The sequence below is a fragment of the Misgurnus anguillicaudatus genome, chromosome 17 (genome assembly GCF_027580225.2).
Source record: "Misgurnus anguillicaudatus chromosome 17, ASM2758022v2, whole genome shotgun sequence".
Classification (NCBI taxonomy): Eukaryota; Metazoa; Chordata; class Actinopteri; order Cypriniformes; family Cobitidae; genus Misgurnus; species Misgurnus anguillicaudatus.
Genome location: NC_073353.2, coordinates 23104579 through 23127458, shown reverse-complemented (window position 1 = coordinate 23127458; position 22880 = coordinate 23104579). Strand labels below are relative to the sequence as shown.

At 38.9% G+C, this 22880-nt stretch overlaps 1 protein-coding gene across 13 annotated transcripts in view; it reads left to right on the top strand.

Annotated features, from left to right (window-relative positions):
- stxbp5l (syntaxin binding protein 5L) overlaps positions 1 to 22659 on the top strand; it is a 177626-nt gene extending 154967 nt beyond the window's left edge. For 4 of the 13 annotated variants that reach the window (XM_073855179.1, XM_073855178.1, XM_055216410.2 and 1 more), the window contains 9 exons: positions 2486 to 2539; positions 4856 to 5038; positions 13999 to 14097; positions 17013 to 17252; positions 17502 to 17865; positions 18063 to 18228; positions 19330 to 19441; positions 19581 to 19801; positions 22118 to 22659. In XM_073855179.1, coding sequence (XP_073711280.1) covers positions 2486 to 2539; positions 4856 to 5038; positions 13999 to 14097; positions 17013 to 17252; positions 17502 to 17865; positions 18063 to 18228; positions 19330 to 19441; positions 19581 to 19801; positions 22118 to 22159 — 1481 coding nt within the window. In that variant the 3' untranslated portion in view covers positions 22160 to 22659. The remainder of the gene's footprint in view (positions 1 to 2485; positions 2540 to 4855; positions 5039 to 13998; positions 14098 to 17012; positions 17253 to 17501; positions 17866 to 18062; positions 18229 to 19329; positions 19442 to 19580; positions 19802 to 22117) is intronic. The other 9 variants (XM_055216413.2, XM_055216412.2, XM_055216409.2 and 6 more) reach the window with 5 other exon arrangements.
- The last annotated feature ends 221 nt before the right edge of the window (positions 22660 to 22880 follow it).

Below are 22880 nucleotides of genomic sequence, written 5' to 3'. Positions count from 1 at the left end.
TAAAATGCAACAAGAGTAAAATTATCATGATTAGCCATTCAATACGAACAAAAAAAGACATTGTGGTTTAAAAATGCTAATGTGTGTTTGTGAGAGTACAAATTACTTTCGATTCATTGTAGTTTGCCATCTAAATCTCTAGCGCACATCTGAAGTATTTCCGCCTCTGCGAGTTAGCGAAAGATGGCGTGAGCTGAAAGCAAAGAAGTCGCTAATTCATGCAAATTGCAATGCAGGATGGCAGAAGACCATTTTTTGAGATCAATCCAAAAACAATCCCAAATTACTATTCTTCTGATTCGGCCTCAGAGGAGACGTGGTGTTTGGAATGGCTAAATAACTCCTGAAATTCTGCCCATGGAAAAAAACAATAATACAGAGAAGCCACTGGAGGTCTGACGTTGAAATCAGCGGATGCCAGCTGTTGTTTGCCATTGTGGCTGTGCCACTGGATTACAATAACCAATGATGTGCAACACATGTTTATTCAGACAGAGATACACACAACATACAACTCATAGCTTGTGTATCACTCTGTCATTGCAGCATGTAGGGTCACGCTTTTTGTCATTCTGTCTGTTTCTCTACACATGCACATCCATGTGCAAGCTGATACTATCGGTGTAAAAACTATTGGCAGGGATTCCACATCTAAAGCAGTTTATTGATCTGGGGGATTTCAATTACTGCAACTTCCAGGAGCAATTTCCTTCCATCCAGAATCCCGTCCATCTTTACATCCATGGGGAAAGAGTGGGAAAAAGTGTATAACCATGTCTCTAAATTCAAATACTTTGCTTGTTCAAACTATATCCACATATGTTGTATATATTTAGGAGATGATTCCCTCCTCTATTACCACCTAAAACAGCAAGAAGCACAAAATATGCTATAGGATTATTTAAAGAAGTACAAGCCTACTGATGTGTCATACATTTCATTCAGGAAATATGTGATCCTGTCTCTGAAATCCAGGCTGAAGTCTCATAATCTAATTTTGAGATTGGGAACGTTTCACTCAATGATTTTACTTTGCTGTATTTTTCGGTCTATAAGCCGTGTTTTTTTCATATTTTGGCTGGTGCTGTGTCTTATAATCAGGTGCGTTTTGTATGTCAGTATGAATTAATTTTGAGGCGAGAGACAACATTACCGTCTACAGCCGCGAGAGTCCGCCATATGCTGCTCTTGTATTTATGTAATTCAATGGATTCAGTGATGCAGAATGACGAGTATGCAAACTTCAAGCTAGTTGGCTTGTTCGGTTAATTTAGCCTATTCAACCTTTCAGGTAAGTTCTGTATGCTATGGTTTATCGTTTAAATAATTGATAATATTACTTTAACGTACAGACATCTATTCAGCTTGCTGTTCTGTCTGCTATTGTTTAGTTGAATAACTCGCCTTTCCAGATTAAATGTCTGTTCTTCGGCTTGGATTTTGTAAAATAATTTTCTAAATAAGCGCAAAGTTATTTCATCTTAATGGCGCTTATACTCCGGTGTCTTATAGTCCGGAAAATACGGTAATTTTAATCTTTGACATGGCCTTACTCAGTCAATGTTAAAGATATCAAGGTTATTTTTCACAGAATTTTCTTTACATTATATAGGGTGACCATATGAAGAAAACAATTTAACAAATTAAGTTAAAGTAACATAAAATATATGTTGATTTGGCCAAATTTCTGCTTTTTACAGAATGTCAACATAGAAAAGACAATTGCATGCATACAATCATTTTGTGGGGTCTTTACGAAGAGCAACGTCAGTACCAACCCTAAAATTACATTGTAAAATTTCACCCCACTTTACAAACATTCAGTTAAAAAGTCTTTAAGATAAAAGAAAGGCTGTGTAAATGTTTTTGTGTTTTTGATCGGACATGCTTGATTATTGATGTATTTTATATGTACAGCTGTTAAAACTAATAATGACCTGATATTCAGAATCCACTCATATATATTTTTTGAGTCCATCTCCGCAGTAATTTTACCATGTATTCTTCCTAAAACATTTAGCTAAGCACATACTCTAACCTTTGCGATGCAAAATGCTTGCAAAATGTTGACCTTTATCTTTTTATACTTTTTTTGTGGGTGTTGCTAGTTGTGCGTGTGATTGGTTTCTGTGTGTGTTTTTTGTTTTTTCAAAAATAACACATTCTCAATTATAAAATCAAATGTCTTTAACTCACATTGGAGGGAATAAAAATAAACATGAATTGTGTACTGCATGCACCGAAAAAAAGTACAGATACGTCTATTTTGTCTGGTGGCAGTACGCAATGGGGCATGGCAGTCGAATGATGCGTCACATGTCAATGTGTACATCTGCATGTGTTGCGCAAAATAATTTTCTTTATTTCATCAGCATATGATTTAGATTTGAACTGATCTCTTCGTTTGGTTGACTTTTGCATCTTTCGTTTTTATTTTCTTGAATCAATTAATTGCCCCTTTTTGTCCTATTTTGTTTTGTTTCAGTAAAGGGACCAGGCAGAAAGTTAAGTCTACCCACAGATCTTAAGACTGATCTTGGTACGGTAGGCCGAAAGCGAGCAGTTCATTTTCTTGATTCTTGCCTTCGATTCATCAACTTTCTCTGTTTCCATCCTGTTGAGAATGAAATGATAAAGCCCCTGCACTTTAAAGTTCATATTTGATGTATTTTTAATTTGATCGCTTTTTGTCACTTTCCTCTAATTTGAATTCATAAAGTGGCGCTCCATGAAGTTTCCTCCCTACATCTCTGTGTGTGGTTTAACTTTTTTTGCTTTTCAATGTACATTTTGCAAGTGTTTACAAAGGTGGTTTGTTTAACATATTCTTCATTCCTAAGTTAAAAAGAGTATCACTCTAAAAACTTGCTGTTTCGCAATTGGTCCATCCTTTACTTCTAAACAGCCTTGCTCCATCGTAATTGGATCATTGTTTATCTCAGAACATGCTCTAACCCTATTGGTTCATTCTTTTACTCTATAAAAGCCTGCTTCATTGTGATTGGATCATTCTTTATGGCTCTGAATAGACATGCACTTATGTAATGAGTCCATTTTCTGCAACTGAGCTTGCCTCATCGTGACTTGGACCATTCTTTGGCCTTTTATGGCAACGCTCCAAAATCTCTCACTGTGTCTCTTTCGCCAAGTACTTGTTCTTCTTTACTGTTCCTCTCTCTCTTTCTCTCTCGTCTGGCTTTTTGTTTCGTGCTAGGCTGCGACTAACACACCTCTCGCTGAGGGCTGAACACTTGAACAATTTCTTGTGCCAAATATGTCCTTATGTGTAATAACAAGTTTCTTTAACAGGTTGACCTGAACAGCATTACAGTAGGAAATGTTCTGGGCTGTGAATAATTACTCTTGTTTCTAATCCTTGGAGGTTTTGATTTGACCTTGCTGGAAACTGTTCAGAATATCTTACAAAGCACAGTGGGTCATTTTATAATATGAAAATGTTAGCTCGAGGGTTCTGGTCATAGAAAGATTGGTTACACACTAGAAAGGTAATTTTTAAGTGGGAGTGAGTTAGAGAGGCAGTGTGGGTGTATGTGTGTCTATAGTTAGGTTGGTGTTAAATTGCTTTATGTAATGTTGGTGAAGCAGATCTGTCTCCCCTTGAATGCACCAGGGCTGTAGCTGACATTCTCAGGCTCTCAATGAATGGCCACTGGGCTCATTTAGAAACATTGACCCTTACCTCTGGTGCAGGCCAGGGAAAACAGGCATGAAAATGACAGTGGACTGGGTCAATTATTTGGGCTTTCTCATCCCAGAGGCAGCTGTCACGTTGTCCGACCCTCCAGGGCTGCTATGCAATGAAAAATTCCTATGGCCTATGTTGAACAATTGGGAAAATGTTAAATATTTAGTAGCTAAAATCAAATACAATTCTTTGTAACAATTTCTTTCCATTAAGTATCAATGACTGCTACAAAATAGCATTAAAATATAACTTCACACTGTCATAAAACAAATAAAAAAATGGCCCTTAGCTGTCACTGGAGTGGTACCGTTAAGTACATTCTTCTATCTAAAGAGTTCATAATAATATCTCAAAGGTACATATTGGTATCAAATGATCTGCGCCTAAATATGACTTTTTAAAGGGTCACCTCTTTTCTGACTGTGCACAGTAAAATGGAAATGATGGTAAGAGTAGATGACTTAAATAATAATGACTTTACAATATTGATTTAAGTTACACAGACTTACTACAGATGGTGTTCTTACCAATCCTTTGTTTCGAGTTTTGCTTGAGGAGACTTGGCCACATGCAATATCAAAATGGCTCAACAGAAATTCCACTGATATGAAATATCAGCAGACAGTCGTGGATTTGGATGGCTGCGTTGGCATGAAATTGATTGATCGAAAATGATATAAGATCTGAATGTGGGAAAGAGGGAATATGCAGCTAGAATATTAAAATAGTCAGGAGTCTATCAAAGTCATACATAAACAAGGCTTTGGTTAGGCACGGTCTAGTGAGACTTTCACCCAGGTGCTGCTGAAAACTGTGTCGTTTTAGATGCAGGAAGTTTAGATATCCCTGTGCTCCTCCAAACTCAAGCAGACTTCTCTGCAGGAATGAACGCAACTGGTGTTTTTGGTTTGTTTGTTTGTTTTGATTTGTGAAATCAAGCATCATCTTGGATTGAGATGGAATGAGAAAGCCTCTCCGAATGCCTGATTCTGTTTTTTCCGTTTTCCATTACTTCCTTATTTTTCTTTTTCTGAAAATACTGTTCTCTCCTTTGCGGCTGCATTTTTTCATCTCACTGCCCTCTTCACCTCTCTCTCTCTTACTAATCTCAGTCTGTTTTTTTTGCTAATGCTATGCCCGTTGTTACAGATCATGTGAATGGACATTGCACTAGCCCCACCTCCCAGCCCTGTCCGTCTGGGAAGGCCAGAGTCCCGGGGGGCCCAGAAGGTGCACGCCTCGCCCGCAGAGGGCCCGGCCGACCACCCTTCCGCAAGGCCCAGTCCGCCGCATGCATGGAGGTCTCTTTGCCTGTGTCCTCCCTCACCGAAGGTGTGTGCGTGTTCTCCAGCTCCTTTATCCCTTTATTCCATGTATCCACATCCCTTCCTGCATGTTTCCCACTCATCAAGGGATACAAGGAGGGGGTTGGGGATTATTGCAGTTTGCACTGATTTGACTGCATTTTGTGTTTAATGCTTTGTTTTTTTACAATGTTGGAGAGATTGGTGACTTCAACAGCCCTTTCCTGTCATGCAGGAAACTTACCCCTTTTCCACAGAATAGTTGTCCAGACAGGAAATCAGGAGCTAAACAGTGTCATACTGTAACTGACTTTGGCCACGTTTACACGACAACATTTTTAAGCAAAAACTGTAAACCTTTTATCCATTTTGGTGTTATTTACGGTCAAAGAGCTTAAAAAGTTATTTCAAAGAGCAAGTATTTACCCTCCATAAAACCCATCACGGAAATTCTATTGGTTTAAAATACCATTAGGAACCATTACCATTAAAAACACTGCAAAATTTCTTTTTTTTTGGCACATATTCCAGTAAGATTTAATGGACCCACCAATAAAACCCAACACAAGCCAGTAGAGACCCATAAAGACCATTGTAGTTTCCATTACAACCAATAAAATTCCAATTAAAACCATTAAGAATTTCTGTGATGGTTTCTATTGTTTTTCAGTAGGGTAAAAATGACACCGATATCTTTTCTGTGCTAACAACAAAATCTGTGAAAACTGTGATGTCATGCGCATGTGTATTATGTGTTCAGTCTAAAGGCATATGGGAGTATACTTAATAACCAAAACAACAGTTGCGTTTTATAATCCTGGGTCACTTGCGGCAATAAACCAATTTGTAGATGAATACTGTATGTGTGCAGGCGGGCAGCGTTTCTTTACAAGATTACATTGCCAACGATTGGTCCAGCATGCATAATACACTGTTTTTAGTAGTTCTTGTGGATCCGTGTGTATGTGAAATTTTTCAAAAATACCAAGGAAAAATAACTCATATTTTTTAGTACAATCGTTGTCGTGTAAGCGTACCCTTTACAGCATAACCTGCTTACGAAAGACTATTACTGCACAGTCTTTGTTATTCAGTCTTGGTAGTTTTAAATCTTTTGTTCAACATTCACAAGTAATTTAATTTAGAGACGTCATCGCAACTCAGATACTGAATAAATAAATTATACATTCTGGGGCGGTTTCCCGGACAGGGATTAGACTAGTCCTAGACTAAAATAAATGTAAGAGCTGTCCAAACTGAAAACATCTTGCACTGACATATCTTCAAATACATCAGTGCCCTTTGTTTTGCCTCAAAATGCACACAAGTAATGTTTTTAGTAAGGCATGTTTGTTAAAACTAGTCTGTTGAATGCTGTATTTTGATTGGCTGAGAAATGTTCTGTATATGTATCAATTTCTCCTAACTTCTCCTAACTTGTCAAATGTCTTAAAATAGGCACCAGAGCATTGTTTGTGCTAACCGTGGTATAAGAGGAATAATTGACTCCGGTCCTTTGAATTATTTAAAAATTCGCTTCGCGTCGTGCCGCATTGCACCTTGGGGGTGCATTATTTTCTTTTAATTCAATGGCCGTCGTCAGTTATTCCTTACTTATATTTCCTAATTAAATTATGGCCTAGTCCTGGCTTAAGCTAGTCTCTGTCTGGGAAACCACCCTTAAGAGGATATTTTTCACCCATAGTCACCTTTTCTTTAGTGCAACACACAGAATGGGACAAGAATGTTGAAGGTGGAAAAGGGGTAACAGGGCACTTTTTTTACACACTTTTATACAATTTGGGGACAGGTTTTTGTGATCTCATATTAGGTTTGTGTTTTGAACTTCATTCATCCTGATTAAAATAAAAATTAGGATGATTGGAATGAGCATTGCAAATAGGTGTATTTAATTAATGTTCGCCCATGTGTTTTAAAAAGTAAAACTGGAAAACACAGCACAAACCTTGCAGAATGTGACTCACAAAAATGAGCTTTACAAGCTTTGGGGATCTTTGATCCCTTTAATGTTTGAGACTGTATGTTTGCTTCAAACATGGAGGCTTAAGCAGACACCACTGCGAGCCTAATTATACTTTTGTTTAAAATGCTTTTAATTGCCACCTCTGCACACAGCCATTCGACAAGTGGGTTGGTGATGTTAATTGAAAAATGAGTGTAGACGGACTCTGAAAAAACAAGCTTAGGTTTACGTTACATTCATGGCCTTGGTCTTTCTTTTAGACCCTCTTAGTGAGAAATTTTTGATGTTTCATCTGGGATCACTACAAAAACAAAAACGTTTAGGCAATGCCGTACATTCCTACAAAACACATAATCAGCTTGGACATGTTTAAGGGTTTGTGCATATTGTTGCTATGTTTTAATGTTGGAGAGTGTGTGTGTATTTACAGTATGTGTGTGCCCATTCTTAAAAGTAACAAAAGCCTTACTTGCAACCAACCTTACTTTCATACCGCGTCGTCTGAGACAATATAGGGACGAAATGCACTCTGTAGAGCAGTTTGTCTGTTAAGGGCTACTGTAGGATAATGACACGACTTAAGGGGACCTGCTGTGTATGTAGATACAAACAGATCATTCTTAAGTAAGAAAAACAATACAGTTCATTGTGTAATGTCTTTTTACACTACTGATAATATAGTTATGTATACTATATTGCATTTCTGTCAAGAGATCCTCCTAAAAGTTACATTTTGCATACCTATACTGTATCATGAAATAATTGTATCTCCGGTCTTATAATAACCTGCTTTTCAGTACAGAAAGAACATTCATTTATATCTCTATGTGACAAATAAGAAATGTAAAAGTTTGAACTGTTCCTGGCTGTCAGTACCTTCTCTGTATATCATTCTGAAGGATCCCAGGACATTGCAGTCTGGTCTTGATAGTTTGTACACACTGTCAAAAATAAAGGTACAAAGTAGTCACTGGGGCAGTACCCTTTAGAAAAGGTCATAATATGCACCATTTATGTACAAATATCTATCTTTAAACTGCCAATATGTACCTTTAAATATGCAGTCTTTGGGTACAAAGGTGTACCTTTTTGAAAGGGTACTGTCCCAGTGACAACTTTTGTGCCTTTATTTCTGATAGTGTTTCATAAGTAAATCAGATTCTTTTGGGAGCCCTTTCACAATATAATGCAGGCTTTGCAAGGAAGTAAACTATATTGAACTGGCCATGCCAATCCAAAGTGACAGAATACCTTCTGTCAGCCATACTTGACATGTTTGGTTCGATTAAAACAAACTCTGGTGCGATTGCTCGGTTGTTGCGGTTCATTTAAGTAACACTGCCTCCACACCGCCACCGGCGAGAGCCTCAAAGTAGCCAGAAGTTATTCATTTTCAATGAGAGCCAGCGGCGAATCCCGTCAAGCAGCAGCGTGGCGTGTCGTACGGTGTGAGCGTGAGAAGAGTTGAAATCAGCTCAACTTTATGGTAATGAGCTATGACGCGGTTCGACGGCAACCAATCGGAAGGCGGAAACATTCGACGGCAACCAATAGGAAGGCGGAAACCTCCGCTTGAGAGGATTCCAGAGAACGCATTCGAGCATCAGAGCATCCACTACACATTTTCTATAGCGTCCTTAAAGCAACACTATGTAGTTTTTCGACCTTTAAATAATGTCTCTAAAATTATTTCAGTGATAGAACAACTTTTAACTGGACAAATTATACTGTTGCTGCAACCTGAGCAGCCTCCTAGCTGCTACAAGCATACTCTGAAAGTGGCGGTGGAGGGTAGAGCACACAGACCCGCCCCTCTACTACCCCTGCTTGCAAGAAGAGTGTCTGATACCAGGCACTGTTGCGCTTTTCAACCACATGGGGGAGCTGTAAGTCATTTTTGCATGGAAACTACATAGTGTTGCTTTAATAAGGCAGCCAGAGCTTTTATTGACGCTCTCTCCGGTGGCGGTGCGAATGCACAGTAAATGTGAATGCTGACACGTGAACTCAACTGGTGCGCACTAAACAAGTGAACAGAGAAATTGTGTAATCAAAGCCGACCAATCGGGTGGTGACATTATCCTTACGCATTAAGGTTCGTTATATTTAGGTTCGTTGATAAAATGCAAGTATAAATAATAAAATAATGTTTCAGGTTACGTAAGCTCTGTTCCCTGAGAAGGGAATGAGATGCTGCGTCTCCTTTGCCATACTTCCGGCATACCTGTACACCTGCTTTGGCATATGCCAGCTAAAGTGGGCATTCCTTTTCATCCTTTTATTCTCTCTGGCTTCTGCCGGTGACAGTACGCCCAATCATTGGTTGAATTTGATATGCATACTCGGACACCGTCACCATGTATGCATTCCCAAAGAATCAACTCTCTGACGCAGAAAAAATAGAACTATAAGTATGAACTTAAAGACGTAACCAGGTATTTCACTTTTCGAGTCGGAGAATCGTTGCAAGTAGACATTAAGTAAAAACAAAACATTATGACATGACCTTAGTTCATTAGGCTTCCTGTCTGTTCTTCAAAAGACTTTCACAGACAAATGTGCTTGACTGTCAATGCCCTGTCCTTGTCAGTCATTTACGTCCCTAATATAACACATCACTTAGATCATATCCTCACTCCACGCTGACTTTCTGTCAATTACTTATCCAATCGTTGCCACCTGTGTCCGTAATCCTTTTTACGTGAAGGACACCAACCAGGACAAGCGGCCAAAGTCAGACAGCAGCATACAGAGAGTGTCACAGAAGTCATACGATTTTCACAACGACCGCAACGCCCTCTGACTGACCGTCAGTGCGCTTTTTGACATAATCTATATTTAATGGAAAAAGATTTTGTGATGGCTGACTAGCTAGTCAAAACACATTTTTCCCTTTCCCATCACTTTTACATTTTCACCTGGTTATTTTGACATTTTTTTCAAGCTAAATATTCATCTCTGAATCTCTTCTGCACGGACTCGGCTTGAATTATTTTAATTGAGTCTTGATGTTGAAACAAATCCATGTCCTTTCCCACTGCTCGGTCCAGTTTAGACATGACTTATTTCTCTCCTCTTATGGAGAAGTGTTATTGTCCGTTAGAGGACTGCCTGCCGCTCCTTTGGTCTCGGCGCGTGGTGTGCATCCCTATCGCTACGGTAACAGGCATGTGGTGCCGCAGTGGGGTCGCTGGGATAATTAAAGGTCAATTAGCAGCGAGGAGAGCCAGGCCGTCGCTAATGAGACACGCCGCAGGAAGAGAGAGCGGCGGGAGGTGAGAACGCTGGGATATGTAGTCTCGTATAAACAAGCGTGAAGCGTGGAAACACACACAGTTAGAAATGCTAAAAGAAATTACCTTACCGTAAAAAAACAAACAATCTATGAGCAACAGTTTTTCTGTAGCTCTATTGTTAGAACATTGAACAAAAAAATCAAGGGTTTAAGCTCCAGGGAACACACATACTGAGGAAAATGTATACCTTGTAATGCACTATAAGTCGCTTTGGATAAAAATAAATGCTGTATGTCTCAAGTTATAATATAATCAAGTTACTGTAAGCATTTATAAAACCACTCTTGCTAAAAAAAGAGTCTCCAACATCAGAAATGGTTTGCTCGTTCCATAGGGTGAGGGCGTTGTTGGTGTTTCAGGTTTGTCATTTGGATTTCCTGCCGTGATTGACAGTCTGTGACCTAAGCAAAGGAGTCCCAGAGAGAGAAAGCGAGCAGATTTTTTCTGTCTCTTTCATGAAATATTTAAGCTAACAGGCTAACAGGACGGATACGGTTAATTATCTTTACTGTCCCCACAGATACAGGTGATGTCGCTAATAGAAAAGGTCAATGTGTGTGTCTGTACACAAACCTAGCAGCGGTGTGATTTTGTTTAAACATTTAACACCATGTGCTTGTGAGAGAGAGCTGTGAGTGTTTGGATTTGTTTCTTTTTATTGTTTCAAATTGTGAAGTGAATGCTATGTAAGATCAGCATTCTGTCGTGCTCATTGTGACAGGAATAGTTTACCCTAAAAATGTATCTTTTACTCATCCTCATGTTGTTGAGAATAGTTGAAATCATTGAGTTAAAATAATAAATGTCCAGCAAGCAAAAGCTGTCATTTTACTGTCTAAGTTAACTAGGTTAACTATAGACCCGATGTCGCATGGCTATGAGTAACCCGCACTTCTAGCCAAAATAAATTTGATTGTCGTTTTTTGCCAAAATAACTTGTGAGCTATATGATATTACATCATGTAAGCAAAGTCAACACTTATTACAAGAGCCGTTTTTCAATACCAAGAACGCCAAGTTCGGACTTGCGTCCTTCGTAGTTGGAAGGTCAGGCTCAGAAAAATGAACTCCCGTGGATGGTAGGATGCGAGTCCGGTTATATTGCAAATGGAACAGCAGAGTACTTGAGGTCATCATTCAGTCTACACTCTTAGAACGAATGTGTTAAAAACAACACATTAGTGTTGATTTTGGGACAACACACTAAATACCTTGTCCCAGAATTCACCCATCTCTGTGTTATTATTGTAACGACACATTTTGTGTTACTTTTAACACAACCTGTGTTATATTTTAACACAAAATCAACACAAAATGACACACAGTTAAAAGCTTAACGGACAAAGATGTGTAAAAATTAACACATCCTTTCTAAGAGTGTAACCAATACATGCAGCCCTGGCTATTCTTATTTTAATATATTTTTAACAAAATATATGAAATGCAAAAACCCTGCTTGTTTTTGTTTTGAAAATATGAATATGTGGTTAAGGCAACAATTAGTTGGATGATTAGCTTTAAAGGGGTGGTTTAATGGTATTTCATGCATTCTGACTTATTAACACAGTTATAGAGTTGTTTCCTCATGCTAAATGTAGGCAAAGTGTCAAAAAAGCAGTTGGACGTGTTACAGAGTATTTCTGTGCCGAATGCACTTCGCCAGGGTTCGTACAGGGTTCGTACAGGTTTTTTTCGATTGTGGGTCCAGCTGACATTTCAGAGGTTTGTATATGTATCACTTCTTTTTATTGGCACTTCCCCCGGAAAACCCCGCCCACCTGTCAATAGTGGGAGACGCTAGAACTTACAAACATCAAATCACGCGACAGAGCTTTGTCTAATTTCAAAATTCAGCAATGGCACAAAAGAAGAAGTGTGTTTTTGGATGTAAGGAGAAGAAAGCCAGCCTTATAGAAACAATGGATATAGTTTATTATCCGGAGTAGCAGCGGAGTTTTGCGTGTGTGTTTGATGTGCTGGATTTCATTGAAAAGTCCCAACCCGGTCATGAGTTGCATGCGGTAAGTAAGACTTCTGTCTTATGTTGGAAATAGGCGCGTGCATATTATATAAATGACACAAACATGTAGTGAATCATAAGTTAAACCGTGTTGTATAGTGTTGAATGACTCGTACTCGCTCCTCCCGCGGTAGTAACTCCTCCTTCTTCATTTTTTCATACGTTATTGGAAAGAATCGGTAAAGCTAATCTTTATTTTATAAATCTGATTAAACTAAAGACTCTTCAGAGATATAAAGGATGTAATACTACTCTATAGGTACTCCAGATTAACATCAGAAATGCAGAAACAGCTTGTGTTATGTGAGCTTTAATGTATTTATTACAAAATGAAGTATGATATAAAACACAACCATTTATTTTAATACTACAAAACATATGTACAACATGACATAAACAAAAAAAATCCAGTTAAACGCAGTGATTTACTACAGTGATTATATAGAAAATATGTGAATGAAACCAAAACATTTGTTATTTTCGACGAGGCATTTGTTCAAGAGATCAGTTTAGCTACTAGTCAGACCATTAAAAAAAACGAAACCGGAAGTAAAGTTCGGATCCAGACGTGTATCGCGTCAGCGCACGTGCGTCCGATGAAACCGTCTATATTCTTGACTAAACAGCTTTTAAGAGCTAAATGAGTAGTATTTTGAATATTGTGAAGGTTTTTGTCCATTGCTATGACATGAAATGCATTCTGGGAAACATGGATGTCATAAGTCCACACAAGTCACCTCCTGATGCATCCTCGATAAAATGGGCATCAAGAACACATCCAGAGCATTTATGTGAACTTGGCTTGATGTGAACTTAGATTTAAAACAGTACTTGGGCCGCGACTAATGATGATGTTTTACAAGTCCACAAGAACACAAGTACAGGCACGTACGCATATTGAGAAACGGCCAAGTTGTATGGTTTCATTCATTAATTCATTCATTTGTTTGTTTTTGGGCTAGGTTTATTACATTTTCACTGATAGACCATATCCTTTTAGCCTAGATTTATGGGCTGTGTTTGGAAAGCTATTAGACCTCTTTTAAAAACAAATTGCTTGCTGGGCAGTAGCGTGTCTTCAGAGAGGACACGATAACTTAAATTTGCTTTGTTCCTAACGCAAAACTATAACATGGCTTAAAGACTTGCAACACAAGTCATATAAATAATTTTCCCAGTACCTTAGTGAGCTTTGGATTTTGATATCCCTTTCTTGTATAGAAAAAAGTGTCATTCCACAAAAGTTTGGGAAGATTTTTAAACAACATGAGGTTGAGTACAGGATAAAACTATTCCTTTAGTTGTTGTGATAACACCCAACAAAGAATGAATTGATTTTGCTGTTGCTCATCAGGTTGTTTTCTGTTGGATGTACTGATGTGCTGTGGACAGGTATTTGAAAAATATCGACCTGTCTTGTCAATTTTGAAAAATGATGAGACAAAAGGACCCCTTCTTTTTTTTCTTTCTTTCTTTCTTACATATCGGTTTATCTGTTTTCTCTTTCTCTCCGTTTCTGTCACTCTGTACACTGTAATGGTCTGGTCCTGTCTTAACGTACCGTATACGTCCATTTTTTGTGTAATTTTGTATGTCGTGGTGTGTTATCGTCACTTCGTGTGTGTATGTGTGATTATGACCGTTGGCATGTCGTGCGTATATGCATGTGTGTGTACGTTTGGTGGTAGGTTATACGTCCCGACGGGCCATGTTGCAGCAGTTACATGGAGTCAGTATGTACTCTCACGATGAGCATCACATCACCAGCTACTCCTGGAGCGAGAGAGGTAAGGAGGGCCGTTCGAGGGTTCCGGGGTCACGACCCTGCGACCTCACACCCTGTAGCGTCCCGTCCTGTGGCTCATTGTTGCTTGGTCAGAACTCTTCTCTCATCACGTTTAATGATGTTTAGGATCTTCACTTTGCATTTCACACTGGATTGGATTCCCACTGCTGAACATTATAAAAATGTCTGCTTTGTGTTTCACATCAGCCTCTGTTAATCTGTCAGCTTGTAGTCGTCTGTCCGTATGCTGTAACATCTAGACACAGATTAAATGTAGTGCTGGACTACATGTGATAAATTGTGAACTGTTCATCTTAGTCCAAGACTAAACTTGATCAGTATCATGGTAACTATGCTTGTTTATCTAAAAATGAAAATAATTTTATTACTGTTTAGTTTATGCACAAGATAGTAAGGTGTGTTGTCAAGTACAATGTTTATCATAGAAAAAAAGTCAAAAATAGCAAGAAACATGACCATAGCCACATTTAATAGGGGGGTCATTCTCAGGAAATAGTGCCAGCTGTGCTAGAATCTTGTTTGTTTGATGTATGTGTATAGATGTGTGTTAGATGTTTAATTTAAGTAAATAATGTAATATATATTTATTTACACTGCTTTAATAATCTAGATATGGTTTTAATAGTTATTTGCACACAAATGTATCACACATACACTACCAGTCAAATGTTTTGGGTCACCCGAGTTAAAATATAAATCTTAAGAATCTGAAGGTGTATGCCTTACGAAAAAAAAATATTTGTGTCAACATATTAATTTATTTAATTAGAAAACTGTTATTGACGATGTGAACTTGAACTGAATAGTGAAGAAAAAGCAGCCGATATGAGCCCAGCACAGATGGGAACTCCAGTATTGTTTACATACAAAGCATCTTAGTGTGACCTCAAGAAGATAATATGCCAAGAGTACAAGGTTACACTTTATTTTACGCTGTCCTTGTTACATTGTAATTACACCGTACGTTCAAGTACTGAGTAATAATGATTAATAACGTACTTACTATATACAATGACTCAAGGACTTTGAAGATGCTAAAATATAACATTTATTTTGATATTATATTTACATTTGTGAAATCGATAGTTTTGTATTTATCATAAATGTGGAAAATAGAATAAGTGACCCTAAACTTTTGAAAGATAGTGTATGACATTGACATCCAGCAACTGAGTAATGTAGTAATGCAATGCAGTTGGTGGTGGTTTATAGGGGCCGCTGTGACATATGATAAATGTTATAATTAAATTAACTGTAATCTATATTTTAGAAGTGCCAGGCACGAAATCGTCCATCATGATTGATTACACAAATCATTGTGCTTCAATCTCTGCATACATAAAAATTTTTGATATTATTAAGTCTGTCAGCATTTTCTAAATATTGTTTTTGTTATGAAACTGTATCATAATACAGTTTTTATTGTAGGACAAACTGAGTTGCAACGCACAGAAAGTCAACTTACTGAATGTCACATACTGATGTATACAGTAGCTTTACTATTTATTCTTTAGTTAAATAGATTTTTGTTCATCACAAATTGTTAGGATTAGTCAATTTTCTCACCACCATGTCATCCAAACTGTTGATGTCTTTCTTTGTTCGGTCGAGAGGGAGTTGTGTTTTTTGAGGAGAACATTCCGGAATTTTTCTCATTTTAATGGACCCCAACACTTAACAGTTTTGGTGCGGTTTGGAAGTGCAGTTTCAAAGGACTCTAAACAATCTCGGACGGGGCGTGGGGGTCTTGTCTGGCGAAGGGATTGTCGGTTTTGGCAAGAAAAATAAAAAATATGCACTTTTGAACCACAACTTCTCGTCTTCCTCCTCTTACCTCACGTAATTGCATAATGCCGTGGAAAGGTCACGTGTTACATATACGAAACGCACATTTGCGGACCATTTTAAACAATAAACTGACACAAAGACATTAATTAGTATCATTCCACATACAACAACGTCGGAACAGTCTTCTTTCTCCACACTTGTAAACACTGGGGCGTAGTTTCGCATACGTCATCCGTGACCTCTTGACGTGATGACGTATTTCGTGAGGTCGAGCTGGCGCGTCACAGGACCGGAGGAGGACGATAAGTTGTGGTTTGGAGGTGCATTTTTTTTCTTGCCAAGGGTGAGGATCGTTTCGCTGGGTGGGACCCTTGTGCCTCGTTTGAGATCGTCGGAAACTGCAATTGTGAACTGCATTGGAACTGTTGACTATTGGGGTCCATTCAAGTTCATTAAAATGAGAAAGATCCTGGAGTTTTTTTCTCAAAAAACATAATTTCTTCTCGACTGAACAAAGAAAGACATCAACATGGTAACATGGTGGTGAGTAAATTATCTGGATTTTTTAAAGAAAATGGACTAATCGTTTAATGTGTGTTGGTCTGCATGAATATGTGTGGATATAGAAACAATTCACATGCAGTAAAATTTTAAAGATGCTATAGATGACACAAATAAGTTTAGAGAGTTTGTGTGTTGTGTGTGACATGTCTGAACATTCAGATAGGAGAAATGCATTTGCAGATGTGTGTGCTCATCAGATGTGCATTAATGTGTGTCACTGTGTATTTTATTGTTTTTTTTTTAAACAAATAACAAACAAGGTTTTTGTTATGTATGCAACTGCACACCTGTATCACTTTTTTCATGCAATTGAAAGTGTGAGGAGTATAGCGACTTCACTTGTCTTTTTGTCTGTACTCTCTATAAACTAAAGAGTTAATTCCTCAGAAGGATTCTCCTTCTGTCTGAATATTTTTTTCCGTTTTCTCTTTCTATTATCTTCTCTTTCTCTGCAATTCTTTATCTTTCACCACTTTCACTGTCTTTCACCTTCCATCATTCCTGACATTTCTCTCCTATCCTCCCTTATTCGTTCTTTCTCAGAGAGCCGAGAAAACTCGTTCAGTCGTTCACGGAGCTCCAGTGTTTCCAGCATTGACAGGGAGACTAAAGAGGCCGTGACCACCTTGCAGTTTGCAGAGTCGTATGGGCGTAAGTCGGACACCCTGCCTACGCCCTGTCTGTGGGTGGGAACGAGTCTGGGCATGGTGCTCATCATCCCGGTGTCCATCCCTATGGATGAGGAGGAACGTCAGGAAGAGCCAGTTACTGTGGCTCCCACTGGTGAGACCCAACAGACAATTCATAATATATACAGACAAATACCATATATTTTAATGCAAGCATCCAGATAAGAATTTCAACCAGACATTTGGGTTCACACAAACATCCAACACCACCATGACCTTTTTGACTATAAAAAAAGACATGTAATAAAAACAAATGAAAATGTTCAAGAATTTTGTTGCATTGACAGTTTTTTTATTTAAAATTTAACAAGCAGTAAAAATAATCCTAATCTTTATATTTTAGGAACAGTTTTAATGCTAAAGGGCTCCGTTTTGCGGTTTGGCTTCCTTGACTGTGGGGGCGCATTAATCCAAAATCCCTACGAGGTGTGGCGGGACCTTCATGCCCCAGAGGACCCAGATCGACCCCGCAAACGAAAGCTGGTCAACTTCTCGCCCTCCTCCTCTCAAGAGGCCTGTGGAGATGGACACTTAGCCGTTGTGTGTTCGGAGAGGCAGGCCAAAGTGTTCCTCATGCCTTCTCAGGCATGTCTATACGTGCACAACATCACCGATTCGTCCTTTGTGTTGCGTGCCGATGTGGTGTCCGTTTGCAACAGCGTTTGTCTGGCCTGCTTCTGCGCCAATGGACACATCATGACTCTGAGGTTCATGTCAACATTTATTTTGTCTTAAATATGGGATAGTGTGGTCATGCCAACTTGAAACCATTTCGATATCAATTTGATCCAGGTTGCAGAAACTCACCAAATGATACTGTTATTGATTAATTTGCAAGTACAAAGGATTTTGGAATGCAGTAGCTAAACCTGGCATCTTTCCCTTTTGTATGTGTGTCTCGCAGCCTTCCCAGTTTACGACCTCTGCTAGACATCAGCTACCTGCCGCTTACAGACATGCGCATTGCCAGAACCTTCTGCTTTACGAACGGAGGACAGGCACTGTATCTGTGCTCCCCTACCGAGATACAGAGAATCACTTACAGCCAAGAGATGTGTGACAACCTACAGGTGGGTTTGACTTTATGTGTGTGCGTGTGTGTGCCTATTGAAGTGAAATGTCATGCTTGTCAGAAATGCTTTGAGCTCTGCTGAGCTGAGCCCTGCTGCATCTCCGCTGTAATTTCTGTTGCACAGGTTGTCATTCTGTCCCTTTTCCCCTATGTCATTCCCCTCTCACTAGCTGGGCTCGAAATGGCACACTGCCATGCTATTCATACTATTTCTGCAGCATGTAGTATGGATACTGTGCACAATGCCCAAAATTCCAGTGCAGTACAGTGTACGTTATGTGAAATACGCACCTTCTATGAACTGGAAATGATTTCATTGGCCCACCAAAATTTATGCCATTTTTATCCTAATTTGGATTTATAAAAGGCACAACCTTTTTATTTCCAACTCAAATTACCTCCGACTGAATTAAACCTGACAGAGAGAGAGAGAGAGAGAGAGATGAATTGTGTAACTTTACTGACATCTGCTGGTGTTTTTTGTGCTGTTATTTTTAAATTAAACTTGATATATTTAAAGGGACAATTCACTTTAAAATAAAAATTCGGTCATCATTTACTCATCCTCATGTTGTTTTGACCTGTATGAATTTCTTTTTTCTGATGAATACAAAAGAAGATATTTTGAGAAATGATGGTAAACACACAGCATATAGTGTCCATTGACTTAAATAGTAGGAATAAAAAAATATGATGGAATTTAATGGGTACCATCAACTGTGTGCTTACCATCATTTATCAAAATATTTTCTTCATCATTTATACTTCCAAAATATTTTTTTCCTACTATGGAAGTCAATGGTCACTATCTGCTACAGTATGTGTTTATCATAATTTCTCAAAATATCTTCTTTTGTGTTCATCAGAAAAAAGAAATTCATACAGGTTTAGAACAACATGAAGATGAGTAAATGATGACAGAATTTTCATTTTAAAGTGAACTATTTTTTTTATATTGACTATAATTCTGTCTAAAACATTAAAATGAAAGTGAAATGAATAACTGAAAACTTTTTTGATGCTTCTAATTTTAAAATTAGCCTGAATTTTACAGTCATGGTCAAATTTTTCTATTTAAACTTTTCTCCTTTTACTGCAGGAGATGTTAGGGGAACTCTTTACACCCATTGAGACCCCCGAGGCTCAGAACCGTGGCTTTCTTAAGGGCTTTTTTGGCGGCAACGCCCAAACCTTTGACCGAGAGGAGCTATGTGAGCATACTTTATTTATCTCTAGGCATTTGTTGGTTGATATTCAGTCTGGTTCACAGCTTACACTTGCCAAAAATCATCCACTTAGACAGGAAGATTGACATAAAGCTCTCAAAACCATTTCTCTATCTCTCTGTAGTTGGCGAGGCATCGGCAGGTAAGGCATCCCGCAGCTTGGCCCAGCACATCCCGGGACAGGGTGGTATGGAGGGCATGAAGGCCGCAGCAGGCGGGGTGGTGGGGGAACTGGCACGAGCTCGCATTGCCCTGGATGAGAGAGGACAAAGATTGGGCGAGCTGGAGGATAGAACCGCCCATATGATGACTAGTGCCGAAACCTTCTCTAAACATGCTCACGAGGTATGGAGGAGATTAGAAAATGAAAAGATAGACTTTATTGAAATGTTATGGCTGAATTTACTAAACAGTAGGCTATTGCTAAGCCTCCATGATATTTTAATAAAAAAAATCGTTCACTAGCCATCTGGAGCCTCATTTATAAAATGCTGCGTAGAAACCATCCTATGTTTGATCTTACGATCATTTATAAAAATGCGTACATGTGATTCATAAACTGAACTTACGCACAGAAAATGCGCGTACCCCTTTCTTTCAGATGTGAAATGTATAAAGCGCAAATGATCTTGATCAGTTTCAGATCCCCGCCTTTAAACGATGCCTAATTAATATAAAAGAGCGTTTGTCAATGTTTAAACCCAATTTCGAGCAGCAAGAACGACTTATATTGCCAAAAACCTGCAGCAATCGGACAAGCAAAAGTGCATACGTCTGCTTAGACAGTAGCTGTGCCTGTAACCGTTCCCTATCCACTATATAGTGCACTATATCGGGTGTCGGCCATTTTGTAGTGGTGTCCGAAACCTAAGTGAACAACTGTATTCTTATGCTGTTTTTACACCAACCGCGTTTCAGGCGTCAAAATCGCGTCTACTGCGCCTAGTTTGCCGCTTGAACAGTTTGAATGCATTTCGGTTCTTGTGGGAGGGGCAAGTGCTATGCGGTTGTCTGTTTGCAAGATGACTGATGTTGCCTGTGCATTTGTCGAGAGAGTTACCGGTTTGTATTTGGTAACCTTACTATAGACAAGTTTCCCGGGTGAAATAGGCGGGCCGCCATTAGCCTAGTAAACTACGTATGGTGTTACATGCCGACACGGCTCCGTGACATATTGTGCTGTTTGTGGTTGCAACAACTCGTGGCGAAAACAAACTCGCTAACTGGAAGTCGTTGGCAGAGTGAAAGGCTAATGACGGCCCGCCTATTTCACCTGGGAAACTTGTCTATAGGGGGAAAATAAACGGCGTGGGTCAATAAACGTCACATGACTCAAAAGTGAAGTGTAATACAACTTACCAGGTTGCCCAATATCCTCACTGACACTTTTCCAAGGGAGGTCCTTTTTATTCCTGTCTCTATAGTAAGAAATTGTGTCGTATAGCTCCGGTTGACTGCTCACGGACAATATCAAGCGTTTCTTCAGGTTGAATGAGTGACTCCGGGCAGGGCTGCCGCCACAGCAGCAAGCAGGCTCCTGACTGGTTAACGCAGCACGAAATTCTGCCAAAGTTAAAATTTTTCAACTCGGGCGTCAGCCGCAAATTTGCATCAAACGCAAAATGCACAAAAAGCACCATTCACGCGTACCGCGCCAGGCACTTAATTCGCACCATTCACACAAACTAGACACCCGAATGAGGCGAAACCGCGTCTTCCGCGCCGCGCCAAACGCCTCATTCGCGCCGCGAGACCTTCAGACACACATCAATGCGTCTTTACATTGACTTAACATTGAAATCACTCGCGCTTCACGCCTATACTGCGGCTGGTGTAAACGCAGCATAACATTCATTCACTACTTTTTACGCACAATGCACTACACTCGAGGGTACATTCGATGTACACTCGCTCACTCATATTTCCCATGATGCAACGGGAGACGAACGCGTAACTTGAATCAGCTGAAGGATACTGACAGTAAACACCAAACATTTACGTTTATACACTTTTGTTATTTTCTACTTTTTGAAAATAAACAAATAAAAAAATCTTTTATTTAAAATCTAATACACATTTTTATTAAACAATAAAAAACAGCAGTAAATAGATATGATAAGCAGTTGTTTTGCTCTCTTTATTATCAACTAATACAATAAACATGATGACAAATGTGAAAACAGTAAGAAAGTAAACTTTACCATTTCACAGTACAATCAATAAAGCCACACAGGTGTTTATGGCGAATCTCTGCGACAGCTCTCTGACGCATGATATTTACGTCAGTGTCCGAAATCGCTCACTCATTTTCATTTGCTTCTTCCCCATATAGGGGACTCCATTTGTTGTTCCCCATAAAGTGGAATAGTGAATGAGTGAACAAGTGAATGGTTTCAGACACAGCTCCTGATGTGGCGCTAAGCACTTTTCTACGTCAAAGACAGTTTTTATAAATATGGACTTTGTAGTGGATTTTTATAAATGAGGCCCCTGCAGTCCAGTTTAAAAAGGTGCACTAAAAGTCATTACCATTTTTTTCTATCGAAAGCAAATCAACGTTCTATGTAAATTAGTCACATTATAGATAAAAAAGATGCATATTGAATTTCCATCTTTACTGAGCTTTTGTTCAAACTCATGTGATTTTTATGTTGCCCACAGCTGATGCTGAAATGCAAAGACAAGAAGTGGTATCAATTTTAGACGATGCTGGGTGACGGTGCATTTTGCTCTTCTGCCACAAGAGAGCGCTACTCTGGTACTTGGACTTTCACAAAGAGAGCACTTCAAGGATGGACAGAGAATGACATAAGGGCTGGTCAGCCTCTCTTCTGTCTGTGTACAGGATTGTCTTACAATGATTGGTTTAAAAAGACTAAGGCCACATTATGATACGATGGACGTGTACCATTTACAAGTAGGGGTTCCATAATCCCACGCTGTAAATCCGACTTCATTAATGTACAGGGGTTGATTTGGGTCTCCTTAATTGGCTGGAGCTGTGTAGATACGTCGAAAGTTACGAAATCAACAAGGGTGCATGAAACAAAATGGATGACCTATAAAAACATAAAACTGCCATATTAAAAAGCAGCATGTTACTTTAAAACAAAGGAAAATAAAAAAACTTTTATTTATTAACATAAGCCAATAATAGAAACTATGACAAAAAACTTTATATTTTTTGAAATAGCAAACAAATATATATATAAACAAAAACTATACCTGCATTGCTATAAGGCCAAAATATTTTGTTTTTTGATGACTCCATTCTTGTTTCGTTCAGCAATGTATATTTTCTGAATATTGTCTTGTCAAAAATTTGACTAATTTATCCTCCAAGTCATCGCCAAGATATGAGTTTTCACAGTTCTTACGACCCCAGGTAAACAGCAACGCCATGACGCTGAGTCACAAACGTAAC